The following is a 25851-nucleotide window of genomic DNA, read 5'->3' as shown; positions in this document are numbered from 1 at the left end:
TGGCACCCTGCCTCCTCCAGCCCCCAGGCGCTGAAAGCTTTCTTGGGGCTTGGCAGAAGCAACAGCCCCGACAGCCCAGGGCTCTGCAGGGCTGCGGACACAGGGCAAGGCTGCCCTGCAACATCCCACTGCCCCAACAAGCCCCAAATCCTGCTCAGGGATCGAGCCACCCCCTGCAACAAGGCAGCTGCATACAGCATTCACTCCCCACCCCCTGCAGTGGTGGTGGCAACCCCATGGCTGGGGATGTTCCAAACCCAGCTGGACAAGGCCCGCACCCTTGGAGCTGTCCCTTCCTGGGGAAGGAGGTGGACTAGAGCCCTCCAGCAATCCCTTCTACCCCAAATCTTCCTACGCTTCATGCAGCAGGATCCCCGCATAGGCCTGCTGATCTCCCCATGGGGCAGTGGATGGTGAGGGTGAGGAGGCCTCCCCCTGATTTTACCACATCCATGCTGCTGGTTTCTGCCGCCCATCACCACCCCTCAGGCTCTGCTGAGCCCACTGGGAGCTGCACACACACCAGCGGAGGGAAACCAATGCTTTATTGGAGCACCTCCTGCCCCACAGACAGCAAAAATTTCTCCAGACACCCTACCAGATCGTCCTGCTGCCACTCCAGCTCTTCATGGGTAAGAGGGACTGGAGTTTTGTTCCTCTTGGCTGTCTTTGAGCTGCTGAGCGCATCCAGCAGGTCAGAGAGTGCAGAGGCACGGGCTGCGTGCTGGGGATGGGTCAGCACAGAGGCCCTGGGTACACGTGGCAGCCACGCAGTGCAAGGCTCTGCTGGTTGGGCTGCTCTGTGCAGCCAAGTCTGCAAGTGCCCAGAATGAGCCATGACCTCAGAGGAAGAGAGGGACAATAAACTGCAGAGCATGGGAGACCTCCTATGAGTTTATAGAGATGGGAAAAGAAGAGGTGATGAGATATGTGCCACGGATTCAGAGCAGACAGCTGATCTCTGTGAGAAGTCAAGCAGCACAGAGGCAACTGTTCCTCCACGCTGCACAACAGAGCAAATGAGCTCATCTCCCTCCCTTTTTCCTGGCAGAGACACAGCACTGGAAGCAAGAGCAAGAGGTGTCAACCACATTTCAACACAGTATGGGCACCCCTGTGGGCCCTAAGTCCTGAACCTGTGTTTTTCTCCTTCCCTCCCAAACTCTCAGGGGAGTCCCAGGGACGAAGGATGCTTGCACAGAGCAGCACAACACACCTAGCCCCAACAGCTCAGGAGTCCAGCTTGATGAAGACCTTGGGCCTTGAAAAAATTTTGAGGGCCTCCTCTATCTGGGAGAGCTTCCTCTCAAGCTCTACCCGCCTCTTCTGAATGCTGAGGGTGTCTGCACGCACTGGCAGCATCACCAGGTCCTTTATCAGCTGCTCCTGGCCTGGAAAGAAAAATAAATAAATCTGGATGAGTGGAAGAGGAAAGGAATTTGTCTTTTTCCTAATGCTATACCCTCATTTTCAGTCATGAAACAGTGGCAGCAGTGGAACAAAGACCTTGAGAGAACACCCATCCCTGGCTTCAAAAAACAACTGGATGAGGACCAAAGCCACAGTTCTGAGAAACCCCTGCTTTGAGCAAGGGTTGGCCTAGAGACCTCTGAAGGTCTCCGGCCTTCCAACAAAACTTTTCTTTCATTTTAACAGCAATAGAAACCCTAAGCTGAGGTCCCCTGGGCCAAGCCTGCTCCAGGGAGCCAGCCTTGTAACCTGCACTTCCCACCAAGCTGAAGGAGATGGCTCCTTCCACACACACAGATCAATCCCAGAAATGTGCCTTATTTCAGCATCTCTCCAAGTGGCAGGAAATCAGGTGGCAAGCCAGCACCCCAGAACTCTGCTTTCCCCTAATCCTAACTATTTTCCTGAGCTGGAATCCCCGCTTCTTTTCCTCTTACTCTGCTTCAGGTTGCTGAGCGTCTCCAGCCGCTGGCCCTCCGGCATCATGGTGTGGCCAGGTGGCGTGTCAGGATCCGGCAGGCTTCGCAGCTGCTCCTCCATCTGTCTGCGCCACAGCTCCTTCCTCTCCAGCAGGCTGTCAAGGCAAATGAAAGCCCACGTCAGCACATCTGGCAAGAACGACTGCCCAAGGATCGAGCCCTTTGAACCCCGCTGGTCTCCGTGTTGCTGCCAGAGGACTAGCAAAGCAAAGGCTGGCAGCACCCACACCCCTCTGCTGGAATATGCTCAGGGCTTCTGCTCCTCGCTCCTGGTCCCGAACATGGAGTCCTATCAAAACACCCGTGGGCCAATGATGGAATGAAGTTGGACAAAGTGGATGCTGGCAGAGAAGGGCAGACACAGCCAACAACCATAGGGCTCCTACAGGGGCCAGTCCTAAAAAAGGGTCACCCAGGAGGTATTGGGGGCCCCAGAACTGAAAGTCACTACTTGGTTGCTCCTTAGACTCTGGGTCCAAGGCAGGATGAATGCTTGCAAAGCAAACCAAACTATCTGCCTCTGAAAACAACCCTTTAACACTGAAGATGACGTGAAGCAAGGCCTGCAAAGGGGCAGGAGCACATTTCTCAGAGCACACAGAGCATCCAAGTTAGCATCATTGTACCAGTGGCCAGCAAGTTACCAGCAAAGAAGAAGGAGACAAAATTCTTTCCAAGTCCAGTCACATCGGCCACGGGATACTTGTTAAATGAAAAATTCAGAAAGTTTTGTATTTATTCCCCCAGGCCATAATCAATCGCACTGCCAGCATATGGCGAGAGAATGGTCCCTGGTCCCCAGGCCTCTGTCCACACAGAAACTGGGAGGTGGGCTCATGGCAGGAAGTCTCACAGACCAGCCAGGGGCATACATACTACTGGGGGACGTGGCCCTTTTGCTTGGCGTTGTACTCCTCCTGCTCCCGGTGCCTCTGTTCCAGCAGCTCAGCCATCGCCTGCAGGGACTGGGAGCGCCGCAGCGGGGCCCGCTTGGCATTGCGGGCGTTGTGCTTAATGAAGTCGATGCTGCTGCCCTCCACCTGCAGCTGAAAGGAGAAAGGGGGAGGCAGCAGAAGCTGGCTCAGCACACACAGGGAGCTGCCCTTGTCCCCATAAGGGAGAAAGCAAACAGGTATCACAGAATCACTTGCATGAGATGCTAAACTACAGGATGGCCACACCCTGTCTGTGCCATCTCAGGAGGCAGAGCCATGGACAGGCAGTAGCTATGGCCATGGTTTGAGAAGGCAGGCACCAAAAAAAAACCCAAAACCTAAACAACGCCTTTTTGAAGTCCTAAAGCTGACCCCACATGAAGTGTACAAAGCAGGAGCACTGCACAAGTGACAGAAACCCCTGGGAGCCCATAGGTAGCTCGCAACTCACCTTGGTTTCAGCACCGAGTGCCTCCGGAGCCTCTGTGCCTGCACCTGCTTTCATTCTGGCAAGGTCTGGGGAAAGTGGTCTGCATGGCTTGATTCCAGGGCCACAGCGAGAATACGCCCTCAGGAACTTCAAAGTCTCTGGATTTGGAGGCGGGGAGCTCTCCTGGGAAAGGCGAGAAGAGACAAGCTACTGGAGGGAGGCTGGAGCAAAGTTGCTGTGGTCAACCACAAGCTCAGCCATGAGTTTCCGGTTGACAACTGATAACATGCTCTTCCTTCCACAATTTGGCAGAAGCTCTTGGGAGAAGGCAATCCGTACACGAATCACAGCCAGCAAAGGCCAAACCAGGCTGCTTATGGCAACAAATCCAGAATGGTAGAAGTGCAAGAACTCATGGGTTGAGATAAATACATTTTACTAGAAAGCCACACACACAAGCAAAGCAAAACAAGGAATTAATTTGCTACTTCCCATCAGCAGGCAGGTGTTCAGCCACTTCCAGTAAAGCAGGGATCATCACACATTATCTTTCCTTGGGAAGAAAAACACCATCACCCCCACCTTCTCTATCCCAGCTTTTATTGCTGATCATGATGCCACATGGTGTGGGACATCCCTCTGGCCAGCCGGGGTCAGCTGTCCCGGCTGTGTGCCCTCTCAGCTTCTTATGCACTCCCAGCCCCCTTGCTGGCCAGGCAGCACAAGAAGCAGAAAAGTCTCTGTATAAGCACTGCTCAGCAATAGCTAAAAGCATTCGTGTGTTATCACCACTGTTTTCACCAAAGATCCAAAACACAGCACCATACAAGCCTCTATGAAGAAAATCAACTCTATCCCAGCCAAAACCATGAGAGAGAGACACGCCAGTCTCCCTTGCTGGCAGCAGTAGAGAACTTGAACTCCCAGAAGACGACATCCCACCTCCATAAAAAGAGCTCATTGGGTACCCACCTGCAGTCTGGCCTTCACCTTTGACTCCACATTCTCATATTTCTGGGATTTCCACAGAGCTTTCACAGGCTTGGGCTGGCTGTGCTCCCGGGCTCGCTCCTTCTCTTTGCACTTCTTCTGAATCTCCTTTATTCGCCTCACATTTTCCTTCTCATGATCCTTGGACTCTTTCCCTGCACAGCAAGGGGAGATGCAGCCTTCAGCCCTCAAACACTGCCAGTGTATATGGACTCTTGGAGCATGGCACCAGAGCTGACAGCTCCATCTCCAAAGCTGCCCGCAGAAACAACAAGCTCTCCCCCTTCCTGCAGACTAGACAATCTGTGCATTTTTCCAGTGTTAGACACAGCTCCTGTGCTGACCCTGTTCTGGGAAGATCTCAACTGGCCCAACCAAATCCTCTTGCATTCCCCTCCCGTTTTGGCACAGCACTTGCGGTAGCCACCAGCTGGCAAACACCACGCTGGCACCAGGTAGAGCTTGGGGCAGCACCAGGACACGAAGCCAATTAAGTGACAGCCAGCGCTCAGCTTTACCTCCTTTCTGGACCTCTGAATTTACTCTAGGTGTTTTCGCTGGAGAAGGGAACCCCTTTTGCGTCCTCAGTAGCCACATGTATGAGCCATCTTCCTGAATCCTGCCTGGCTTCAGTAACAAGGAATTCCCTGGGCTAAACATATTCCATACACTGAGATTTCAAAACCAGCTAGTAGCAAACTAGCAGCAAAGTTTGCTAGTAACAAACTAGGAAATATGGATTTGTTTCTAGCATCTCTCAGCAGTCTCTCATCCACGACTGGCTGCTCAGTCCAAATTAAACAGTGTCTGCCTGCAGCCCTTCTTCCCACTGCAGACCTTGGCCAGGCTGGACTGAGGGAGGCCACGGCAGCACAGGCAATGGCCCAGGGGTACCAGGAGATAAGGTGACTGGCCCTGTGAAGCTCGAGCTCTCCTTGGGCAGCAGAGCTGAGGAATCCACCCAAATCCCTGGTGCATCATCCCTGGCTCCAAGTGCAGGTCATGCCAGCAAGGGCTCGGCTGTACTTACTCTTCACTGGCAGCCCCCCACCAAGAGAGAGCCCCTCGAGCTGCAGCAGGAGGCTGAGCGTCCCCTTCTGCCCCTTCTCCAGAAAATCCTTTCCACTGGGCCGAATGCGAGGGGCTGGCTGGAGCTGGCGGGCACTGCTCAAAGCATGATGTGAGTTGAGAGCTAGGTCCAGGGGGGCAGAGTTAAAATCCAGTTTCTGAGCATTTCCTTCCAGCCTCCCTCGAGCTACGCAGAAAGAAGGAGGAGAGGGAAGGAGAGAAGCAGATTATCAGGATTTTACCTCATGTTTTTCTTCAACTGCAGCCTGCAAGCAATGCTGAAGGTCCCCCTCCAACCCTGCCTCATGTTTTCCCATCTCTCAACCAGCTGCACAGAGCACCTCACTTTCACTGGTGAGGCAGCAGAAGCACCTTGCATTGGTGTGGGTTAGAGGCCAAGACTATTGAACACAATAAAGAATAAGGACAGAAAATGGGCAAGCTGCATCATGCTAAAGTCCAAAAATGCACATCCATAACACAGCACTTGAGGACTCACCTGAGAAAGGGCGTCTATAGCAGCTTGGAAAGAGTGTAGGATCTGGAGGAATGGGCCCAGAAATCTTGGATGGCCCTTCACACATTCTGCTCTCTCTGTCTCTGCAACAGAAACCAACCGTCACTGAGAATGGATCTGAAGAGGGCTCATGGAGCCACTGCAAAGCTGCATTTAATCTATATGTGAATTTCTGACCTCCCTTAGACAGCTCAAACCCAGCTGCACAGATGACCTGCAAGTAGAAAACAACCCCAAACGGACTCCATGCATGTGAGGCAAGGGATAGAGCAGCACTGTCACTATCGTGGGACTAACCAGCATTGATCCTGAAATGTCTGTGGTTGTTGTAACACCGGTATCTTCAGCATGGAAAATCTCTCCTGACTGCTCTTCTATACAGGACAATCTGATATACATACACAAGCATGAGCCAAGCTCTTCTAACTGCCCCGTGTGCCTTTAGTGCACACCAAACACAAGGTAGATTGGCAGGCAGCAGCCAACACCTATTTCCTTGCCCACTGAGATCTTTCAGATAGCCCCTTTTCCCTGTAGAAGATAAACTTGAGGGACTTGCTCCTTGCTCAGAATATGAGGATTCAAATTGAGATGCTGCACGGACAGGCACAGGCTGATGGTGTTTTGGATGATGCCACTAGAGCTCAATAAGTCATTGGAGTCATGCCACAATTTTGACAGGAGCCATGTCAGCTTGACTGGAGTCATTGCTGTAAGAGCTGGGGTTACAGCCTGCAGAGCCTGACTCCTGAGACAGTAATTTAAAGATTTCAGAGACAACTCCGCTGAAAGAGCCCCTATTTAGTATCCTCAGCATGCCAGCACTGATGGGACACAGCATCTTCAGTTTAATTTATAAACCAATAAATGATCAGTACAAGGCTGAGTGAGCCTGAGTCATAGCAACTAATGCACTGCCGTCTTCCCTGTTAAATCACCCTTGTTGACATGAGACCCATTAGCAAAAAGCTATTACTTATCTGCCAGACACAACTGCAGAGGCAATGTAAGCAATGCTGACTACTGCACACCAGTAAGCATGTCCAGTGGCTTGTTTGTGCCCAGCTACGCTGGAAAAGCTATTTCTGAAGAGCTTCAGACACAGACTCTCAGACTGCAATAAAAAATTGTTTTCTGATTGTTTAATATCCTTTAAAATGAATCCAACTAAGCCAGAACAGGCTCTCTCATTCTAGAGGATCTGTTTACCAAGAGATTACTCCAGAATAACTACTGGCCTTGAAACTCACATCTGATCTCGATCTGAACTCACCTTCAAACACAGTGATTTACACACAGAATGACAGACTGGAATCAGGACCTGTAACAGAGCAGACAATTAGTGCGGGGGATTGAAGGCGGAAAGGCAAGCTGATGGGAGGTGGGGGATGGAAGGCTCATTTATACCTTAAAACAAGTCACATTTCACATCCCAACAGCACCCTGCCCTGCTGCAGGGAATTTGCAAATGACACCCACTCCCTGATTTGCAAGTCACATCGCCTCTGGATTTGGATCTTGCAAGATCAGACAGCCTTATTACAATAGCAAGTGTTTTGCCCATCCAGGCACCTCCAGCGCACCCACCCATGCAGGACACAAGCCACCAGCATCCGTGTCACCTGGCCCCAGGACAAAGCAGCCAAGCCTCCAGCTCCCAAGCACAGACTTTCTATGTGGCTGCCCTGCTCCTGCTGACCATGGGCACATCCGAACAGAGCTGAGAACCAAGCAGCTCCCTCTGCCAGCAGGGGATGTGCAGACCTCCTCCACTGCTGCTCCCACCCTTTTGCTTCATCTCTTGTAGCTGAGATGGTCCTGAGCTGAGCCGACTTAACTCACTACACCTGCAAAAACAACTCACTTCTTTTGCTGTTTTAGTTTTCGGTCTGTTTTACTTCTGCCCAAATGTAAGCTGGCTGTTGCCTCCACAAGGGGATCAGAGAAGCACTGGGGCAAGCACAAGGGAAGCAGCAGGAACATCTACGTATGAACACAGAGGACAAAACAGGACCAATCCTTTTTAGCTGTGACCTGACAGCTGGCTCAGCCAAACTGATTTGCACGCAGAAAAGCATCCCTATCAGTGTGTTGGAAACTGAAACAGCAAAAATATCTGACCTGTTGCCACTAGAAAGACACTATTTAGAGCCTCTACACAGGCTAGGGCCTCTCGGGAATGTAGGCAGACTCCACAAACTCAGTCCAATTAAGTCCAGGTAAACAAATTCGTGAGTGCAACTTCTTAACCCAGTGCCAGACTGCAGAGCAAGCCAGGGAAGCAGCAACGCTGCTCCTAGCCACAGGGCTCACCTGAAGTCAGCATGGCTACAGAGGAGGTGTCACCAGTTTCCAAAGTAACCAAGCGAATACAGCATTCCTTACTCATCCTGTCTGAGCCCAGCTGGCTTCCCTCCCTTTCCCTCCAGGACTACAACTTAATCCTGACCTGGGAGTCAGGAAAATGCAGTCTCCAGCCCTACCTCTTCTCAGAGAGTTCAAGAGCTCAGTGGGTACTCACCTGGCCAGGAAGCTCCTGCCACACGCAGAGCTGAAACCAGCTTGATGCTTCTACAAGTCACCTCTGCAAAAAGGACAGAAAGAAAAATCCCTCAATGAACTGTGATAAGCAGAGCAATTTGTCAGAAATAAATCAAAGGGCTAGCCTCAATTCAGCTGCTCTTGGCTGTTTATTTCCTCCATCCACTTCTGGCTGAAATGGACAGAAACACTGGAATGACCTCCGGGCCCCAAGGCTGTGCTAAAACCAGTGGCACACAGCCCTGAGCAGATACCTAGCACAGGAACTCCAAGGTAAAACAAGGGGTCAGGAAATGTGGTCACAGGAGCAAACACTTCAGAGTAAGAGGGACTGAATTTGCCCCTCCTTCAGCCAAGGGTCGAAGCCTTTCCTTGCTTCCAGGATGAGCAGGTCCAGCACCCAGCATGAACGTATTTGACATGAAGGGGAAAAAGGGAAACGAAGACAGAAGAGAAGGGCAGGGTTGAACTGGGCAGCTTCCCCCACCCCTGGAGGCCAGGCGATGCTTAATGTACATTTATGTCCCGTAAGCCTACCCAGGTCTGTGCCAACACCTTCCCCTTGCTACTCGCTGCGAATTGCAAGGGGAAAGATTAATTCTCCCCTTTTAATGCTATTCCCAACACAGCTCCCTCAGTTAACAACCAGTTCCACCCCACCCGCAGGTCTCCAAACCCGTCTCTGAAAACAAAGGGGGCCAGGTACTGCCACTCGCCATGCAACGGGGGCCTCATGCCACGAGACCAACCTCCTCTGCACAACACCTGGGCAGCCCAGAAAACCACTTTTTGGCCCTTTTTGTCCCCCACACACGAGGGAAGGGCGCAGCGGGAACCGCGCAGCCCCAGCACCCACCCCCGGAGCGTGGCAAACCCGCAGCGCTCCGGGGCCGCCAGGCACCCCCCGGGGGCTTCCCCGGAGCCGCTCCCGGTGCCTCAGCCGAGCGGCTCCCCGGCTGCACACCCGCCCCGGGGCCCCGGGGCCTCTCCACGCCGCTCCCCGCCGCCCCCGGGCCCCTCCCGGCCGCACGCACCCGGCCCGGGCCGCACGGAGCCGCCGCCATCCCGGCAACGGCCGCTTCCGCCGGCAGGGGCGGGCCGGGAGGGACCCGGGGGCGGCTTTGGTGCCTCAGGAGGGCAGGCTGCGTGGCGGGGATGTGCTCCCCCATAATCACAGCTTTCCCGTGCTTTTTGGTGGCTGGAGAGCTTCCCTTCCATGGTTTTGCTGCTGATGTGTTCAGGCTCGGTGGAGCCCAGCTTGGGGCTGTCGCAGACCCCCACCTCCCAGCCCTGCAGTGTCCCTGGGGTCCTGAACCTCCCAGCACACAAATCCCGACGCCATCTCTTGTTCTGCCACCTGGGACTGCCGCAGCCAGCCTGCTCAGCCCAGCTCTGCCTCATCCCCGTCTGTTTTTTCCACCTCTTGGTTTATGCGGGCAGCTGTTGTGTCCCCGCAGGGTGTAACGGCCCCCCCGGTGCCTTCCAGAATCTCTTTCCCAACTGGCACCTTCAAAACCAAATCCAGAGCCAAGCCAAGCCCAGGGCTCGGGTGAGACTTCACAAGAAGGATGGGCCTCAATTACCACTGCTCATGGGTTACCATGGCTTAAAACACTGACAACTGGCTTCTGCCACCTTCCGAGGTCCCAGCCATCGCCTGCACTGCTCCTCCCTGTGCTGCCTTCTGGGCATGGGGCTGCTCATGTGGGATTTTGTGGCTGGAAATGGCAGAGGGAGCAGGCAGGAGCAGTGGCGAGGGGCACTGTTGAGGTGCACTGCTCATCAGGGCAGGTGATAGCGCCTGCTGCCTCTCAGGGTCACGGACAATCCGTGGAAATGACAAAACGGAGATTGTCTGGCTGTTTAAAAGGTAAACCAGGAGTTAATTCAGGAAGGAGGCTAGAGAAGAAAGGGACGGTCCTTAATGTGTCAGGACATCCAGCTCATCCCTACAAGAGGCCTGTGTGGCGGGCACCACAGAGCACCACAGATTGGGGTGAGTTTTTACAGACGTTGGTCTCCACACAGATGCTGGTTGGTGTCCGTGATGGAGCCTCCAGCCGCGGTGGGCAGCCCTGCGGGGCAGCAGAGCAGAGGCCGTGAGCCTGGAGGCATCCCGGCCGAGCTGTCAGCAGCCCTGGAGAGCCCGGACATCAAAGCCTTGGAGGTGAGGGCAATGCCGTGTTTGACACGGGAACAACCTTTGTCCCCTGGTGCAGAGCACAGCCTTTGCCCTTGTGCTGCAGCACACCGATTTCCAGAGGGTGAATCCCACTGCCACGGAGCCGGGCGCCCCCAGGGGTAACGCTGGCCCCTCTGCCAAGCAGAAGAAAAGCAAGAAAAGGAGAAGCAGGAGCAGCCTGCAGCCGTGCAGAAAGGTCGCATCCCGGGACGCACTGGGTGAGCACAGTGGGTGTCTGTGTCTGTGCGGTCTGGGCTGGCAGCTCACGTGCTTTAGGTGATTTTAACCGAGTTGTCTCAGGATAAATGCCCTGCTAAGGCTTAATCCTTAGTAGGTCAGCGTGGCCCCCAGCCTGTATGCTGCTCCCAGAGCTGGAAACGTCCCTGTGGGCCAGGTGATGACAGGGGCTCTGCCACTGGTGAATTTTCAGCTGGGCACTGTGATGCTCAGGCGGACTTGCCCTCATTCTTCCCTCCAGCTGTTATTTTGTCCCTGGGATGTGGCCAGAGATCCCTGGCTTGTACCCCACCAGGCAGCCCTGGCTAGAGGGCATATGCCTTCCTCTGCAGTCCCTGGATCCTGTCCTGGCAGGGGCAATCATCTTCCCTCTCCTCCCAGGACTAGTGCTGCCTCTGAGCTACAGCAAAGCCCTGGCAGGGAGCGGTTGTCAGTGCTGGTCTCTTCTTGTACATCTCCAGGACGACTGCCTCGCCTGCGGCCCTTGTACCAGTACATCAACTTCGACATGCCGGAGCTGATGTGCCCATCAGAAGAAAAAGGGGAAACCCTAGGGCCGGCAGGGACAGCAACTGGTCCGGAGCTGGAAGGAGAGCTCCCACAAGGTTCAGTGTGCTTGTTGGTTTATTTGGAGTCCCGCTGGGTTAGCAGCTCGTATGCCTGCTCCTTGTGGCAGAGCGCTTGTGTGAGCTCGAATAGCTGCAAAGGAGAGGCTGCTGCTCTGCTGTTGATCCCCAGCTTTGGGCAACACAGCACAGCCTGCTGCAGGTCACAGTCTGCACACTGCTGAGATGTTACAGGGCATTGCCTCCCCCTTGGTGCACAGCTCCTGCCTGGGGACTTTTGTTAGCACAAGTTGGATCCATCAGCTTGCTCCCTCTCCAAAGCCCATGCTGCTCTGCAGCACCACTAAGCAGCTGTAGGCCTTCCATGGATGCAGGAGAGAGCACCAGAATGGGGTATATATTAACAAAATGAGCTTTCTGTTCATTGTTCTGCAGCATTTGGCTCCCAGCAGCATCTGCCACTAACACACTGGCTGAGCCAAGGATCGAGAACTCATCTTACTGACAGCCCTTTTGTGGCCTCTCTCATGCGTAACCCACAAGGTACAGTGCCAGGCAACGCGGACCCCAAGCCAAGCAGGCCACCAAGGAAGGGAATGACCTGCTGGCAGGTCAGACAGAGAGGCAGGGAGAGGGTGAAAGGCTGAGAAGGCCTGGGAGAGGGGAGCTGGCTTTGTCCTGCCAGCGACCAGAGACCTGCAGGTCCCCACAGCTCACCTCCCCTGAAACGGAGGCTTTGTCCTTCATGTGCCACTCTGGGGCTTCCCAGGGGCCCAAAGCAGCAGGGTCAGACACAGCTCTCCTATAAATCCCCAAATGCTCAGTCCCTCCTAACCTCAGCTACGCTGCTGCTCGCAGACCCAGCAGCAGCCAGGCTCTGCGGTCCTGCTGCTCTGGGCTGTCAGTGACCAGCTATAAATAAGGAAAAGAGAGGGAGAAGAGCTGGTGTGATTCAGGCCATCTGCTTTATTTGAAAGAAGCAGCCAGGCTGTTGATCCACTCCCTCCTCTTGCAGGGACCTGGGCCAGCAGCGCTCTGGAGGTCCCAGCTCAAGCACTGGATGACAAACCCAGGCAGGTTGATATTGAGAAGATACTCGGCTACACGGCCTACCTGGTGTCACCACTCTTTCCTTAGGATAAATATCCTCACAAGCTGTCTGCCTCCTGTGTTACCACTACAGCCTGGCCTGGAGGGTGGTGATCAGTACCTCACTCATGTTTGGTTTGCTTTTTTTTCTCCTGGTTGCAGAGAAGATGATTTACCTGAGGAGTGGGGGAATAGCACCACAATTTTTATTATAAAATATACCTGCTTGCTGTTAGGATGCATGCGTCATAATTTCTTCCTTACTTATGAAAAGCAGGAGCCAGGGGCCAGCCATGTCCCGTGCTGTTGGGGATCACCCTGCATCACCACTTCTCATCCCAGCAGACAGCAGAACACGGCCCCATCCCACCACACCCCTTGCACTGATTTTCAAGACAGAAAGTTAGGGCGTGAGCTGTCCATCATGGCAACAGGCTTAATGTAGGTGCAGGGCAACATCTAGCACAGCCTCACCCTTCAGATCCAGCTGAGAAACGCGACGTGCTTGCACTGCAGCAGACCCAGGTAGATGCTAAGGGGCAACAGCAGGAAGCATCGCTCATGCTGGCCAGCTAAAGCCTCTTGAATAGGCATTAGCTCTGTGCATAGTGTTAATTAGCAGGTGTTTCCACCACATTGGCCTTAGACAAACAAGGATTGCATAGGAGAATCTAGACCCCACAGCAGGAACCCACCTTATCCAAAGCAGTGCTCCTTTGGCACCATTCCCCCCTGTGCAGGACGGCTTCTTGCAGGCTGTAGCCAGGCTACAGGATGTGCTCCTGCTCACCCAGGAGCCTTGGCATCCCCCTTCCTCCACTGGGATCAAGGCCTAACAGGACATACTCAGTGCTTTCTTCTCCTACAGGAGTCATACTTGAGGATTTTCTGCCCTGGGCAGATGCTTGACAGTAGCACAAAGGAAGCTGCTCAGTTCAGGGACAACAGCTTTAGAACAGATCCAGAACTGGCATGAAAGAAGCCAGAGCTTTCTATCTGAATGCAGGCAGTGACTGTCCCAGGTGAGCTCAGGAGACATTACTCACCTGCTTTACATAGCACACAGACAGTGGATGCTCAGAGCTATGGCCTTCTAGCAGGAAAGGAGGGTTTGTGGGGAGACACAGCGTTCACTGGCCCACCTGCTAGAGCTGAAAACAGTGCCACTTTCTTCATCCAGCTTAGAGCAGAGATGAGATTGTTCAGAGCACAGAACCAGCCAAGTTCCTAACCTTTAAAAGGGACTGATACATCATGTTAAAGTGTGTTGAAAGTAAATAAATAGTTGAAGGTAAATACCTCATTTATACACTGGCTAGAGAATGGTCCTATCCTTACCACGGGGATTTTGCTTCTTAGTTTGCATCTTCCAGAACTTCCTGCAACCAGTTAGGCAGAAAATAAAGATCCCATTAATCACAAAAGTTGACGTGGGAAACCCAAGATAAACAGGAGTATCTCCAAAATCAGCTACTCAACAGCTGTAGTCTGAAGAAAAGAGCAATGAGGTGGAAAACAGACTTTCTGGTAGGACTTACTTTCCCTTGGTGATAAATGGATGACAAGTACCTTGGCAGGGACAGCACAGAGTTATCTCCTACTCTATCACACCCAGGTTGCCCAGCTGGCAGCACAGGGGCAGGGAATGACTCAACAGGTAATTAGCCCCAGCTGTGACATTTACTGTGATGGCTTCAGCTTGTCCAAATCGAACACAAGCACACAGCTGCCTGAAGAATGCCCTCAAACAACTTTTTATTTTTGTAGAAAACAAGTAAGATTCTTCTCAGGAAGGACCAGCTTATGAAACAGTGGTTTGCATGTTAACATACATAAATACACAGTTACAACTTAGTGGGAAATAATACATTAAAAAAGCTTTCAAGTACACAAAATAAATGTAGTAAAAATGGACTATTCCTTCCACATACCTGCTTTGGAGAAAAAATACTTCTCAAATGGAATGAACTTCCACCCATGATCTGCCAACAGATATCTCCACCGGGCACAAGCTGCAGGAGGGTGCAAGGGTGGGCAGGACCAGAGAGTTAATATCCAGTGTTTGAGATTCAAAGCAGACTTGCTCATGACAGTTCAGTCCCCATTCTCTTCAGGTATCAGCGTGTGTGTAGTGTGACAGTTTCCCAGTCAGCACACAGGAGCTGCAAGAGGTAGGCGATACCTCCTTACTTCCATCTGCAGATCCCTGGAAGGTTGTGGAAAGGTGCCTTGCCTGTGAGGCATTTAATAACAGTCACAGAAATCACAATGTGGCCCCACAGTCATGGTCCTGGTGCTGCTGGGCAGTAAACACAACCGATGGAAACAGAGCTTATGCCAAAAAAAAAAAAAAAAAAAAACACCTGCTGGATGCAGTCAGTCTCTTGAGTAGAAAGAAAATGTTTGCAGATATGGAAGAATAACACATATCATCACAGACTTCCCAAAGATTTTCCTCATAACTGCCAAGACACCGTCAACAGGGAATTCATAGCATCATTTAAATAAAATACCAGCTTAAATTACTTTGAAAAACATTTGACATGTGCAGAAAGCCAAAGGCTGATCCTTATTTTACAAGCTTTATTCTGTTCTTCTACTCTGTCCTATGTGAGTTTAGAGACGTGTTACATCACTAAACTCTTTAATAAAATTTTACCAACTGAGGAGTGAAACTAAATCCATCTCCAAGAGAAGGCAAAGGCATCTGAACAACAGATGCTCCCTGATCTTGCTCTACTTAATCTCCTGTTAAAACTGTTAAAATAAGCGACCTGTGCAAGAGGGGCTGTGTCCCACTTCCAAGCCATGCAATGGCAGAGATCCATGCTTCACTTCAGCTACTGCAAGTGCAAAGGGCAATTCAAGTTTTCCTAAGTCTCCAAGACAAAAATTAAACATTTACAAAAAACGGAAATATTTAAAACTCTTTAAACAATTTAAATCAGAACCGTTTCCATCGGAACATGGCATATTTTACATGTTTAAAGAAAAAAACAAGAAACGTTATTAAATAAGAATCTACATATCTTAAAAACAGGGAGGATTTGTACAGTTACAGCCCAAAGTATCAATTGTCCTATTTTCCAAAGCAGGAATGTTCATAAGTTATTCCTCTGAAGCGCCTCGCAAAGGTTCTGATTGGCATCTGGCTCCTCGGTCATGACCTCCACAGCCTCCCACTCCCCTGACCTGCTGGATTTCTTGATGGCCTCTACGACACTTTGCATGTAGAGACCGTCTTCGAAAGAGGCTGCCATCGAGACAGGTTTGTGATCCCACGTCCGACGATCCTCCTGGTCTTGGAAAGACTTGCGCAAGGCTTGCGCCATGTATACCATTCCTTTCAGGTAGAGCAGCGGGATGTCTTTAAACCCCTTGTCCAAAAGGCCTTTGTTGACAGTCAGAGAGTCCGTAAACAGTAATTCCTCTTGGAGTGCAGTGTTCTTCTGCCCATACAAGTCCGTGCCACGAGCTATGAGGCGACCGGCGGACCCAACAACCATGACTTCATGAATGAAGGACCCGGGCATGTTGAAGTTGAGAGTCACAGTACAACAGACACCCTCACTCATCAGCATCTGGAAGAAGCAGAAGTCATCACTAGTTACATGGCGGATCCCACTGATAGCCGTGTTCTGCTTCACAAAAGTCTTGAGCAGACCGTGGACTTTCTCTGCTCGCCTGTTGATGAGGTGGGTCAGAAGGTCAATGATGTACGTCCCCATCGTATGCAGACCGCCTCCTCCCATTAGCTCGTCACAGATCCAGTTGTACTTGTGGCTGAGCAGGCTCCCCCCGTAAACTCGTACATCACAGATCATCACGCTGCCCACGTAGTGTTCTTCTATCAACTGCTTCATCTTCACAAAGACGGGCAAGAAACGGAGGACGTTGCCTACGATGCTCATCAGCTTGGGGTAGTATCTGGCAGCTGTGACCATCCTGAAGGCATCCACAGAGGTAGCAGCTTTCTCACAGATCACGTTCTTCCCTATTCCTGCAGCACAAACACACCAAAAAATAACATAGCACTCATGAGCAAAACATGATGCAAGGCCCCAGCGTTTATCAGTAGAGCTTTTAAGAGTCAGGCTCTCAAAGGCAAAGGTTCAGGAACTAAAATAAGAATCCTTCCAAGATGCTTTCATCGCAGAGCTGACAAACTCCCACAGAGAGAAGCTCTAAATAAACACAGAGCATTTCCATATCATGAGAGATGAACCGTGTCATGTTTTCATGCCCATTGAGTGTTGTAGCTATACAACTATTTGAATGCCTGTACAGCCAGAAGGGAAAAAAATCACGGAGGAGATCTATGCACTCTGCAGGGAAAAAGTGAGTGAAGGGGAGATTTGATTTTGAATTTCATCATCACTACGAATTTATTATTTGTAATAGATTGATAGAAATACAAGGTACCTGGTGGCCTGTGTACAGCATAAAAAAATTGGAAATAATGTTTTGTAAAGTGAAACATTTTGGTCTGCACGTACAAGCTACGTGTACAATTAGACTGCAAAGGCGACTGCATGAGTTACCCAAGTGAAGCAGCACTCGCAAGATGACCTGCTGTGGTTTTGGTTATTAGTAACGTGCTTTATTTTGTGCCCAGCCTGAATCAGTGTGGATAGTCTTTATTTTAGATAAAAGGTATAAATAAGCTGATGATCCAAAAGAGCATCTCAATGGAAGATTCAACCAAACGCCTACACCCAGTGTTCTGTTGGTACTCCCTCTTCCCCCATTCTCACTCTTCTCTCGCAGCATGCTTTACTTTTATCAGAACAGGCGTATAGGGAAAATACTCCACAGCATTTTTCAATGTAGTATCTAGGGATACACCTAGAAGTTTCCAGACATTAACTCAGGATGTCAGGCCTGAAGCTCAGCCTAGTCATACTGCAGTTTCTCACAGGGAACACACGGCAGCAGGTGCCTCACCTAAAGCTCCTCCTGGACCACGCTCCTCGCTTCTGTCATCTGCAGGGTGAGGTGACAGCAGCACAAGCGTTTAAATCAGACTCCTGCCTACTGGGAGAAGCCAGATCCCGCACAGCAGCAGCTGCTGCACTGAGCACTCCACCTCCTGGCTGCACCAAGCGAGACTTGGTGCAGGAACAGCCAAGTGGTCCAGGGGCCAGCAAGCTCCTGCAATGCATCGCTCTGCCCCGCTCAGCCTGGGACAACTAGTGGGAAAGGAAGCTCTGAACATGTATTTGTAGTAAATAAAATCAAAATCCACTCAGAAAACAAAACTACAATTTTTAGTGGCCTCTTCCAAAGAAAGCACCTGAACACAGAGTCAGCAGAAGCTTTAATGGGCAGAGAAGGGCAGGGTCACGCTCCCCTGATGCTGTCTCTCAGCCTGCCAAGTGCTCCTGGCTGCCCACCAGCAAACCCATTTCAGGGACCACTTCTGACTCTCCCGTACCAGTCCCTGCACCGCTCTCTGTTCAATGTTCCCCAGGGCTGGCTGAGCTCCTCTTGAGATATTTCAGTGCTGGGGTTACCCGCCTTCTCGTTATGCTGTACCTTTAAATGGCATTCATCTCAAGCCAGGTTACATCAAGATACAGATGAAAAAAGTCAAAGTAAGAGGATCTTGACAGCATCCTAAACAAATCATGTAATTCTCAAAGGAAACGTACAATGGAAGCAACTTTCAAGCTGCATATGCTGGGGGTACAGCTCTGCAGCCAGTGCTGCTCCCCCTTGTGCAAACCCTCCACCCTCTGGCACATAATTTAATGCAGCAGCCAACTCAGGCTGCAAAACCAAGTGAACGTTGAAACTTTCACTTCTCCACCCTCTTTGCGGCAGGGCCTTTCTTCTAGTTCTTGCTCTTCACTTCTGCCCTGTCCTGCTCCGCTGAAAGAATCCAGTGTTCCTTTGTGTCCTGGAAGCCATTTCTCAGCCAACGCTCCCTGCGTTACCAGCTCCGTGCCTCCGCGAGCCCTGTAAGCTTCCTCAGAAAGCATTTCTTGGTGGGACACTTCCTGGACAGCAGAATAAAATAGAGCATTGTCTCCTAAAGCAATCTTACATCTCAAGCCAGATCCACACAGCCCATCAGCCACAGGGTCTCTGCTTCTCTAGCAGCTGCTTAGCCACACCAGATCCCAAACCTGCCATACTCAAAGTATTTTACAGCTGGGAATAACAAAGCACAAGCACAGAAAACCCACTCTGCCTGATCGAGGCTGCCCAGAGCCATGAGCAGGAGCAGGGGATGGCAACACCAGGGCGCCCTAGCAGGGAGGGTGGCAGTCAGGCCAAGAAGGAGGGAGGACACCCTCTTGGAGGGGAATATTTATTAAAAATGGGAGAAGTGAAGCACAAACCTTAAAGAGGCAGCTCTGGAGGGGCTGCAGCCTGACACATTGAACTCAGGAGAAGGACACTAAACACAGTGGCCCAGCACCCCACTGAGAAGCCCCTTTGTGTCCCCGGGAATGTGACAAGGAGGGGCACCTGTGCAGGGCAGCATCCCTGCAGTGTGCCTGGGCTGGGACAGAGCCTCACGATGACAGCCACTGCTCTGCAGCTCTGCTTCCTTGCTTCTTGCCTGGCTGCTGTATTCACCACTGCCCATCCAACACCTGCAGTCCTCAGCCCCATCTGTCTCCGGATGAATTACAGCATTGACTCAAACTACTAAACCTACTTAGCTCGTGTAACTGTGCCCGTTCCACCAAACGGAAGCCCCAGCTCTTGATTCCCCTGCATAATGTAAGAAACCTGAGGTTGCACCTAGGACCACGTACACCTAAACACTGCTGAAGCATACCAGATCATCTCTGTGTCCATCACAAGCAGCTGGGAGCGTCTGAGGATTCTTCACAAATAACCATCTGGTTCAAGCTTGTTGGCTTCAGGAGCCTCCCAGTGAATGGATGCTCACTCCCAAATGCATTCCTTCATTTCACGTCCCGTTTGCATATGGCTGGAGAGGACCTCCCTGCTACTCCTGACAAACATGGGAAGCACAATATGCAAAGAGCCCTCACAGCACGCTCGTTCATCCTGTTCAAGAGCAGGAAATCTGCATTTGTCACAACACAAGGCCGTGATAGAGCCCATCCCGACTCCTTCCTCCACAATTAACATACACATGCTGTAATTTGTATGGACTCTGCAAAATCAGGGGGCCAAGCAAGCTACTTTGGCAAGCTTCCTTGGACTAGTAAGAAGTTCCTCTGTCGCCACTCCACAAGACATCTGCTTGAAAGCTGGGCTCAGCACGTGCAGCAGCATTACCTTTAAAGTCTTAAGGAAATCCTCCTCTGAGGACTTCTCTGCCTCCCCAACCTTCACTTCACTCACACCTCACGCTCCACAGCCCGAGCCAGCCAGTAACTCGGCGCCGGGCACACCTCACACAGAGGTGGATGCATGTCAGCTGTGGGACATCAACCACAGAACAGGCATTTTGTGAAGTTAATTTAGTTCCCCTGAGATCAAAGGAAGCACAAATTTTAGAATAGCTTCTTGCTTTACCTGTTAGTGAGATAAACCCTAAGATTACACTCATCTTAATTTGAATTACGCTCTAGGCTTTGATCTGTTATGTCTGGTTCATGAACTCAATCCAGCGTTACAACTTCATCTCTGTCATGCCAAGGCTGTACCGAGGCTTCTTTCTGGATGCCTGTCAGTAAGGAACTTAAACAAATAGCACAGGCAGGAAACACCGGGTCTCTCTCTCTCCATTCTGCTAGTACTAAAAAACTAAGCACATTTTTAAATTATAAATAAAAGTATACGAATAAGTAATAAAAGTGTACATTCTTTTCCTCTTTTGAATAAAAGACTTCCCACTGTACCACATCTGATCTCTCCCAAAGCCCAGTCTCAGCTAGTGAAACATCAAGCTATTCATCTATTATCACAATTTGCAGCCAAGGATTTTCCAATTGCAAATATCACTGCATCAGCCTGAATGTTCAGAAAAAACACACTTGCCACCTGCACTCCCCTCACTTTTTGTTCCTCCAGAGCACTGAATCATAGCCAGCTATCCAACATCTGCTAAAAATACGCCACAACATCCTTGGTAGCAGATACACAAACACTGCTGCCACTAACCTACCGGGAAAGCTGAAAGACTTGGCCAGAATCATACTGCTCTGAGCTGCCTGCATCACTTTGCAGATCAGAATATTTTGGGAAACAGAAGCAAAGAATAAATAGCCCTTTACAACTTCACCCAGTGATTTCCCTCGCTCTTCCAACTTTCCAACTTCTCTATACTTGCAGTCAAGCACACACCTCACCTCTGTACTTCTGCAGCAGCTTTAACCACCTTGCCTCCACCGTTCAATGTCAGCTTTCAAAGACTCTCTATTCATTTTAGTTAAAAATCCACCAGAGAAGGTGCCACCCTCTCCTTTTAGCACACTTCATGCTTGACCATCAAGAGCCAAGAGAACTACTGAAATGCTTACTACCATTTAAAGGAATTTCTAGCATATTTAAAGATAAATTCTAACTTACAGTTCAAATGTTCAAAAATTAAAATACCTTATATTCAGAGAACAGTAGTTCTTTGTAAAGAAAGAAATCTAACACTCAAAAAAACCTAAGATCTCTCTCTGCATATCTAAGCAGCATTATGGCATTGCAAATGTGTAAGGAGTTGTTTACTTCCAAAACAAATTACTGCGGAGCAAAGAGGCTAAGAACAACAAACCGCCCTCGCCTGCATGGTTTGAGATATTACCCATCCTGAAATTATCTCACAGGGATCTGCTGTAAACACAATAAAAATCTCACACTCGTTATTTACGGAATTACACACAAGCACACCCCACGCTGGGTGAGGTGAAGGCACATTAGCACTACAAAGCTGTGCCCTGCAGAACCAGGAACGCCGGGGTGCCCGGGCGGCTGCCTCCTGCCCATTCTCCCTTCTCTCGCAGCCGCTCTCGCCCAGCTCACCTGGCTGCATTCCTCCTGCTGTCCCCAGCTGTCACCTACCCTCTCCTCCACGCCAGGTGAAGGATTCCTCCAGCAAGCCTGCACCCTGGACCACAGCAGCCTGTTACAGACACTGAGAAAATTATCACCAAGAGGTGGCAAGGGGCACGGCACGCATGCTGAGCACAGCATCCGCAGAGGATTTGGGTCTTAACTCACACAGTCCTGCTGAGCGTGTACACACAGTTTTTATTCAAAGGCTTTTACCTTTCAAGTTTGGTTCTGTGGAGGAACAAGCAGAGATGAAAATCTCCCCTCCCTTCCCCCTCTCCCCACAACAAATTTCAGGTTCCCATTCCAAGGCACGGGAAGATCTGAAATGAATTAAACAACAAGGTTGGTGTTGTTTTGGTTTTTGTTCCCCAAATGGGAACAAGATTTTTCTACTTCAGCATGTTTTTGGAAGTAGCTTACTTTAATAAAAATCTCCCCACTGCAAGTTCAGCCTGAAGAATACATGGAGAATTTTAGCCCAATTGATTCAAGATTTTCAATGCTATAATTCTGAAAAGAAATAAAAATCTAGGTAACCTTTCTTGCAGATGGTGCTACCAATTCCAAGCAAAACCTTTAGTACCATACTTGCACCCTGCTACAACCAGAATCGTGCAGAGCTTCAGATTTCAATCTGCCAATTAGTTATGAATTTTTGGTCCAACTCTAAAAACGAAAAGGTACCTAGAGCTTTCACAGCAATTTGCCGGGTTAGGGGTGGAGGGATATTGATGCAAACCAAATCTACGTCCTGGTGCAGCAAGACATCATCAGTCCGACTCGTGTAGAAGGAGATATTCATTTCTTCTGCCAGCTGCTTTGCTTCCTCTTCAGTCTTTCCCCAGAGTGCTTCAATAGAGAAGCCTTCTGCTCGCAGCAAGGGGACCAGGACCCGGGCGGTGCTGCCAGTCCCAAACACACCCACTCCAGGAAGCATTTTCATTCTGCGTTCATTCAAGCATCAGGGTTAACACGTGCGCCTCCAAGGAAGTGCTCAGCTCCTCAGCTTTCCGCTCCATCCACAGTTCCTAAAACACAGAAAGTTACAAGTCAATGCAAACAAAAACTGTATTTTGAAGTCAAAGGCATGTATAGCCTGACTGCTGGCATTTATCCTTCAAAATTTTAAAAAATTCTCCTGAAGAAAAAAAAATTACATGTAAAAACACCTTGTAATATTTGGAGAAATAGTTTTAAGGGACAAGCCAAAGAGCCCTGTTGCAGAAGGCAGGAAGGATGGATAGCAAGCAGCCTGACAAGTCACGGGGCCCTCCTGAGCCTCGAAATGCAGGAAATGCTCACACAGGAGCACACGTCGTGATGACGCAAGCCCCTAAACGAGATAAGGGGTTGAGAGATGAGGTGGTACCTTCTGTTAGACAAACAGATACTGGGGGGAAAGTGTAGCAAGCTTGTGGGTGCACACGTCTTTCTTCCTACCCAAATATACGAACTGAAAGCAGCTACTGGGAGCTTAAACTTACGGCAGGTAGTTAAGCCACTACAGAGGTGATCTAGAAAACACGTCCTGTGAGGAAAGCTCGCATTCATTTGGTTAAGTCACACTTTTGTTCTTGCAAGTATTTCCTGGTAAATAAATCCCTTCTGATCCTTGCTTGCCAGTGTCTCAGGACTGCACTGACCACATCTGGCTGAATTTCCTCGCATGGTTGTGGCGCTAACCCAGGATGTCAGAGGCCCTCGACGTGTCATACCTTTGGGAACCCTACCTCCTGCACCCCGGCAGCGAGCCATTTCTTCTACGGAAAGTTTGCTTGATTTTATATTCGTGACAAATATTTACAGATGCTGTAAGTCATCTCATGAAATATTCACTGAATTAATTCCGTATGTTTTTCCATGTTCAGTGTGATGTTAGGTTTGTCGTACCGTTGCTGCCTGCCATTTGAAATTAACTCCCTGTTATTCAACAATTAGAGGCACACACAAATAAGGACAGAACTGAGACGATCTAGACAGTATTTATCATTCTGCATGAAATGGTAACGTACTGACGGGAAATACGGCTTCTAGTCAGGCTTTTATAAATAATGTGAAGAAGAATAAGATCCTGCCACTGGACAAAATGCAAAGATACACGTTGAAGCCCCCCACATACAGATTCGGGGGTTTACAGGCTAGAAGAAAAACCACTCACAGTGAGCACCACGTTCTTTTGAACAGACATGAACTGAACAATGCAGAACACAGACCAGGTACGTGCATGCTTGCACCAGGTTGTACAGCCACACTCAGCAATGGCAAATTTACACAGCAGTGCAAGACTTTAGAAGAGGATGAAATCTTTCAGAATGCTATTAAGAGCACATTGCAGCACGTAACACACCCAACAGATAAGCTGACTTCCGTAACACTTGCTTATTCTAAGCTTTATTTTTTTTCCTGTTTCCCATCCAACTACCTCTTCAAAAATCTCAGGGAGGTGGAATTCATTTTCAGATTTTGGAAATGTCGTATTCCCAAAACGCGCTGCTGCATCACTGTTGCTAACAGATACTGACACAACCACAAATCCCCGTGCTTTACTTCCACAGAGACCAGCTCCGGATGGTACCAGACAAGGACACCTGCTCACCACTAGCACCATGGCAAAAGCCCGGTGTCATCAATGTTTAGCAAACCCAGCCTCAGCAGTAACTTGTCACAATGCAGTCACACTCCCAGCACGTGAAGATGTGGGTTGCACAGCTGGAGTTGGAGTGGAGTCCAAACCCCACTGCGTCAGGATGCAGCCACTGCTGCCGCAAGAGGCAGCTGTCTTTACATCCACTAAGAACACACAGAAGCCCCAGGAGAACAGCGCTGTCACCCTGCAGAAGTCCCCAAAGCACCTTTCTTGGAAACACTGCAAACCTCTCTGATGCTTCTCATCCAAGAAGAAAAAAAAAAAAAAAAAGCAGAGCTGAAAAAAAGACTCAGAAAAAGGTGACAAAAAGCACGCAACATCTATGCAAGGAAGACCTGAGCGAGCAAAGATTCCTCCACCCAAAAAAGCCATCGCTGCAGGATGTCATGGATGGTAATAAAGCCATGATTAACCATTAATGAGGAGTCAAAGGGAGGCCAGACAAGCTCAAGGCACGCCTCAAGGGGTGTGAAATACACACAGGTCATACCAAGTGCAGTAAGTAGCAGAGCACAAGAGATGGAGAGGGGCTTCAGCATGTCCTCGCCCTGTTTTTTGCACGCTCTTCCTCAGGCTCGTGGCCAGCACAGTCTAGCTGTGCTGTTTGGAGAGGGAAAACGCAGTGCTGTCCCTCTGTAGCTTGACTGATCTGGAAACATGACTTGGAGCGGAGGCCAGCACGTGCCGGCTGGAGGCCTGGGAAGCCTGAGTGGTCTCTCCGAGGGTCTCACTGAGGTCTGGGCACGCAGAGTGGCAGTGGTATGAGGGGGCACACGGGGCCGGGTGTCCCCAGGAGGTCAGCCGGTCCCATCCTGACAGCAGGCTGCAGCCGGAGCATGTGGCAGCGCTCCTGGCCACAGGAAAGAGGCCTGACTGCGAGCAGCACCCTCAGCGCCAGCCAGAAGCCTGGTGCCATTTACACCAGGTCACAGCAAGCCTGAAAGCTTCTACGGAGCCTGAGGGGATCAGTCATGAAAATCATAAAAAGCCTTTTAGAGGCCAATCTTTCTGGAAAGAAGAGCCCTCGCACACCAGTATCCCCAGTCATGGGAGTGGGCAACGCTTTCCTGAGAGCCCTCGCATGGAAACGAGGGGCAGCCAGGCTGCAACAAGAGGCACAGCCCGGCTGAGGCGAGCCGCCCCTCAGCGCCTCACGGCCCCGCTCAACCCCGCGGCGTGCCCGAGGCCCCGGGGTTCCGTGACGGAAAATGCGACGGGCACCGCGGCTCCCAGCCCCTGAGGGTCCCCCCCGGCCCTTACCTGCCGCCGGAGTTTCGCCGAGGGGCCCGGCGGCACCGCCTCGCCTCCATCCCGGCGGCGGCCGCTGCTCGCTCCCGGCGGCGGCGACGCCCTGACCGGCCCCGCCGCCTCCTCAGGAGCCGGGGCGGGCACGGGCTCTTGAAATGGCGGCGCCCCGAGCGCCTTCGGAGGTTCAGGGAGGCGCGGCCAATCGTGAGGCGGGATTCGAGGGAGGGGGAGGGTCTATTGCTGATGGGCAGCGCCAGCAACCAATCGGAGGGCGGCGCGGCGGCTGGGCTGAGGCTGGGCGGGCACAGGGGTGAAGGCAGCGAGGCTGGGAGCTGCCCGGCCAGGCCGCGTCCCTGTGAGCCCCGGGATCGTTGGAAACAACTTCAGAGAGAAGCAATAAAAGAGGGAGGGGGCCCACAGGGCTCGATTTTCCAGTCCAAGTTGGGGATCGTGGGCAGAATGACTGGAAACCCTTTCAT

The 25851-nt window shown here is 50.9% G+C and overlaps 2 protein-coding genes across 5 annotated transcripts; both read right to left on the bottom strand.

The window, feature by feature from the left end:
• Positions 1–569: 569 nt before the first annotated feature.
• Positions 570–9509, bottom strand: ENKD1 (enkurin domain containing 1). Of its 3 annotated transcripts, XM_084294422.1 has the most exons (11): positions 9465–9508; positions 8411–8473; positions 7754–7872; positions 7163–7210; positions 5872–5972; positions 5335–5559; positions 4287–4459; positions 3336–3497; positions 2826–2995; positions 1908–2044; positions 570–1391 (listed from the first exon to the last, which is right to left on the bottom strand). In XM_084294422.1, exons 5-11 carry the CDS (start codon positions 5954–5956, stop codon positions 1231–1233), a joined length of 1113 nt encoding a protein of 370 aa, XP_084150548.1. In that variant the 5' UTR covers positions 5957–5972; positions 7163–7210; positions 7754–7872; positions 8411–8473; positions 9465–9508; the 3' UTR covers positions 570–1230. The 3 variants fall into 3 exon arrangements, with proteins under 3 accessions (XP_084150548.1, XP_084150547.1, XP_084150549.1); XM_084294421.1 differs by lacking the exon at positions 7754–7872 and having other exon boundaries at positions 9465–9509; XM_084294423.1 differs by lacking the exons at positions 5335–5559; positions 7754–7872 and having other exon boundaries at positions 9465–9509.
• A 4789-nt stretch (positions 9510–14298) lies between these two features.
• Positions 14299–25511, bottom strand: GFOD2 (Gfo/Idh/MocA-like oxidoreductase domain containing 2). Of its 2 annotated transcripts, XM_084294909.1 has the most exons (3): positions 25385–25511; positions 22162–22505; positions 14299–16504 (listed from the first exon to the last, which is right to left on the bottom strand). In XM_084294909.1, exons 2-3 carry the CDS (start codon positions 22418–22420, stop codon positions 15606–15608), a joined length of 1158 nt encoding a protein of 385 aa, XP_084151035.1. In that variant the 5' UTR covers positions 22421–22505; positions 25385–25511; the 3' UTR covers positions 14299–15605. The 2 variants fall into 2 exon arrangements, with proteins under 2 accessions (XP_084151035.1, XP_084151036.1); XM_084294910.1 differs by lacking the exon at positions 25385–25511 and having other exon boundaries at positions 22217–22346.
• Positions 25512–25851: the final 340 nt, after the last annotated feature.

This window comes from Netta rufina, assembly GCF_964035555.1.
Source record: "Netta rufina genome assembly, chromosome: 13".
Lineage (NCBI taxonomy): Eukaryota > Metazoa > Chordata > Aves > Anseriformes > Anatidae > Netta > Netta rufina.
The sequence above is the reverse complement of the archived record's forward strand: the minus strand, read 5'-3'. Positions and strand labels throughout refer to the sequence as shown.

Coding starts and splice junctions, on each gene's coding strand:
- ENKD1 (XM_084294421.1), bottom strand. CDS start 5,956: ATGTGTGAAGGGCCATCCAAGATTTCTGGGCCCATTCCTCCAGATCCT. Junction 5,560..5,871: donor CTATAGACGCCCTTTCTCAG/GTGAGTCCTCAA, acceptor CTTTCTGCGTAG/CTCGAGGGAGGCTGGAAGGA. Junction 2,045..2,825: donor AAGGGCCACGTCCCCCAGTA/GTATGTATGCCC, acceptor TTGCCTTGACAG/CCTGCTGGAGAGGAAGGAGC.
- GFOD2 (XM_084294909.1), bottom strand. CDS start 22,420: ATGAAAATGCTTCCTGGAGTGGGTGTGTTTGGGACTGGCAGCACCGCC. Junction 16,505..22,161: donor AATTGCTGTGAAAGCTCTAG/GTACCTTTTCGT, acceptor TTTGTGCTGCAG/GAATAGGGAAGAACGTGATC.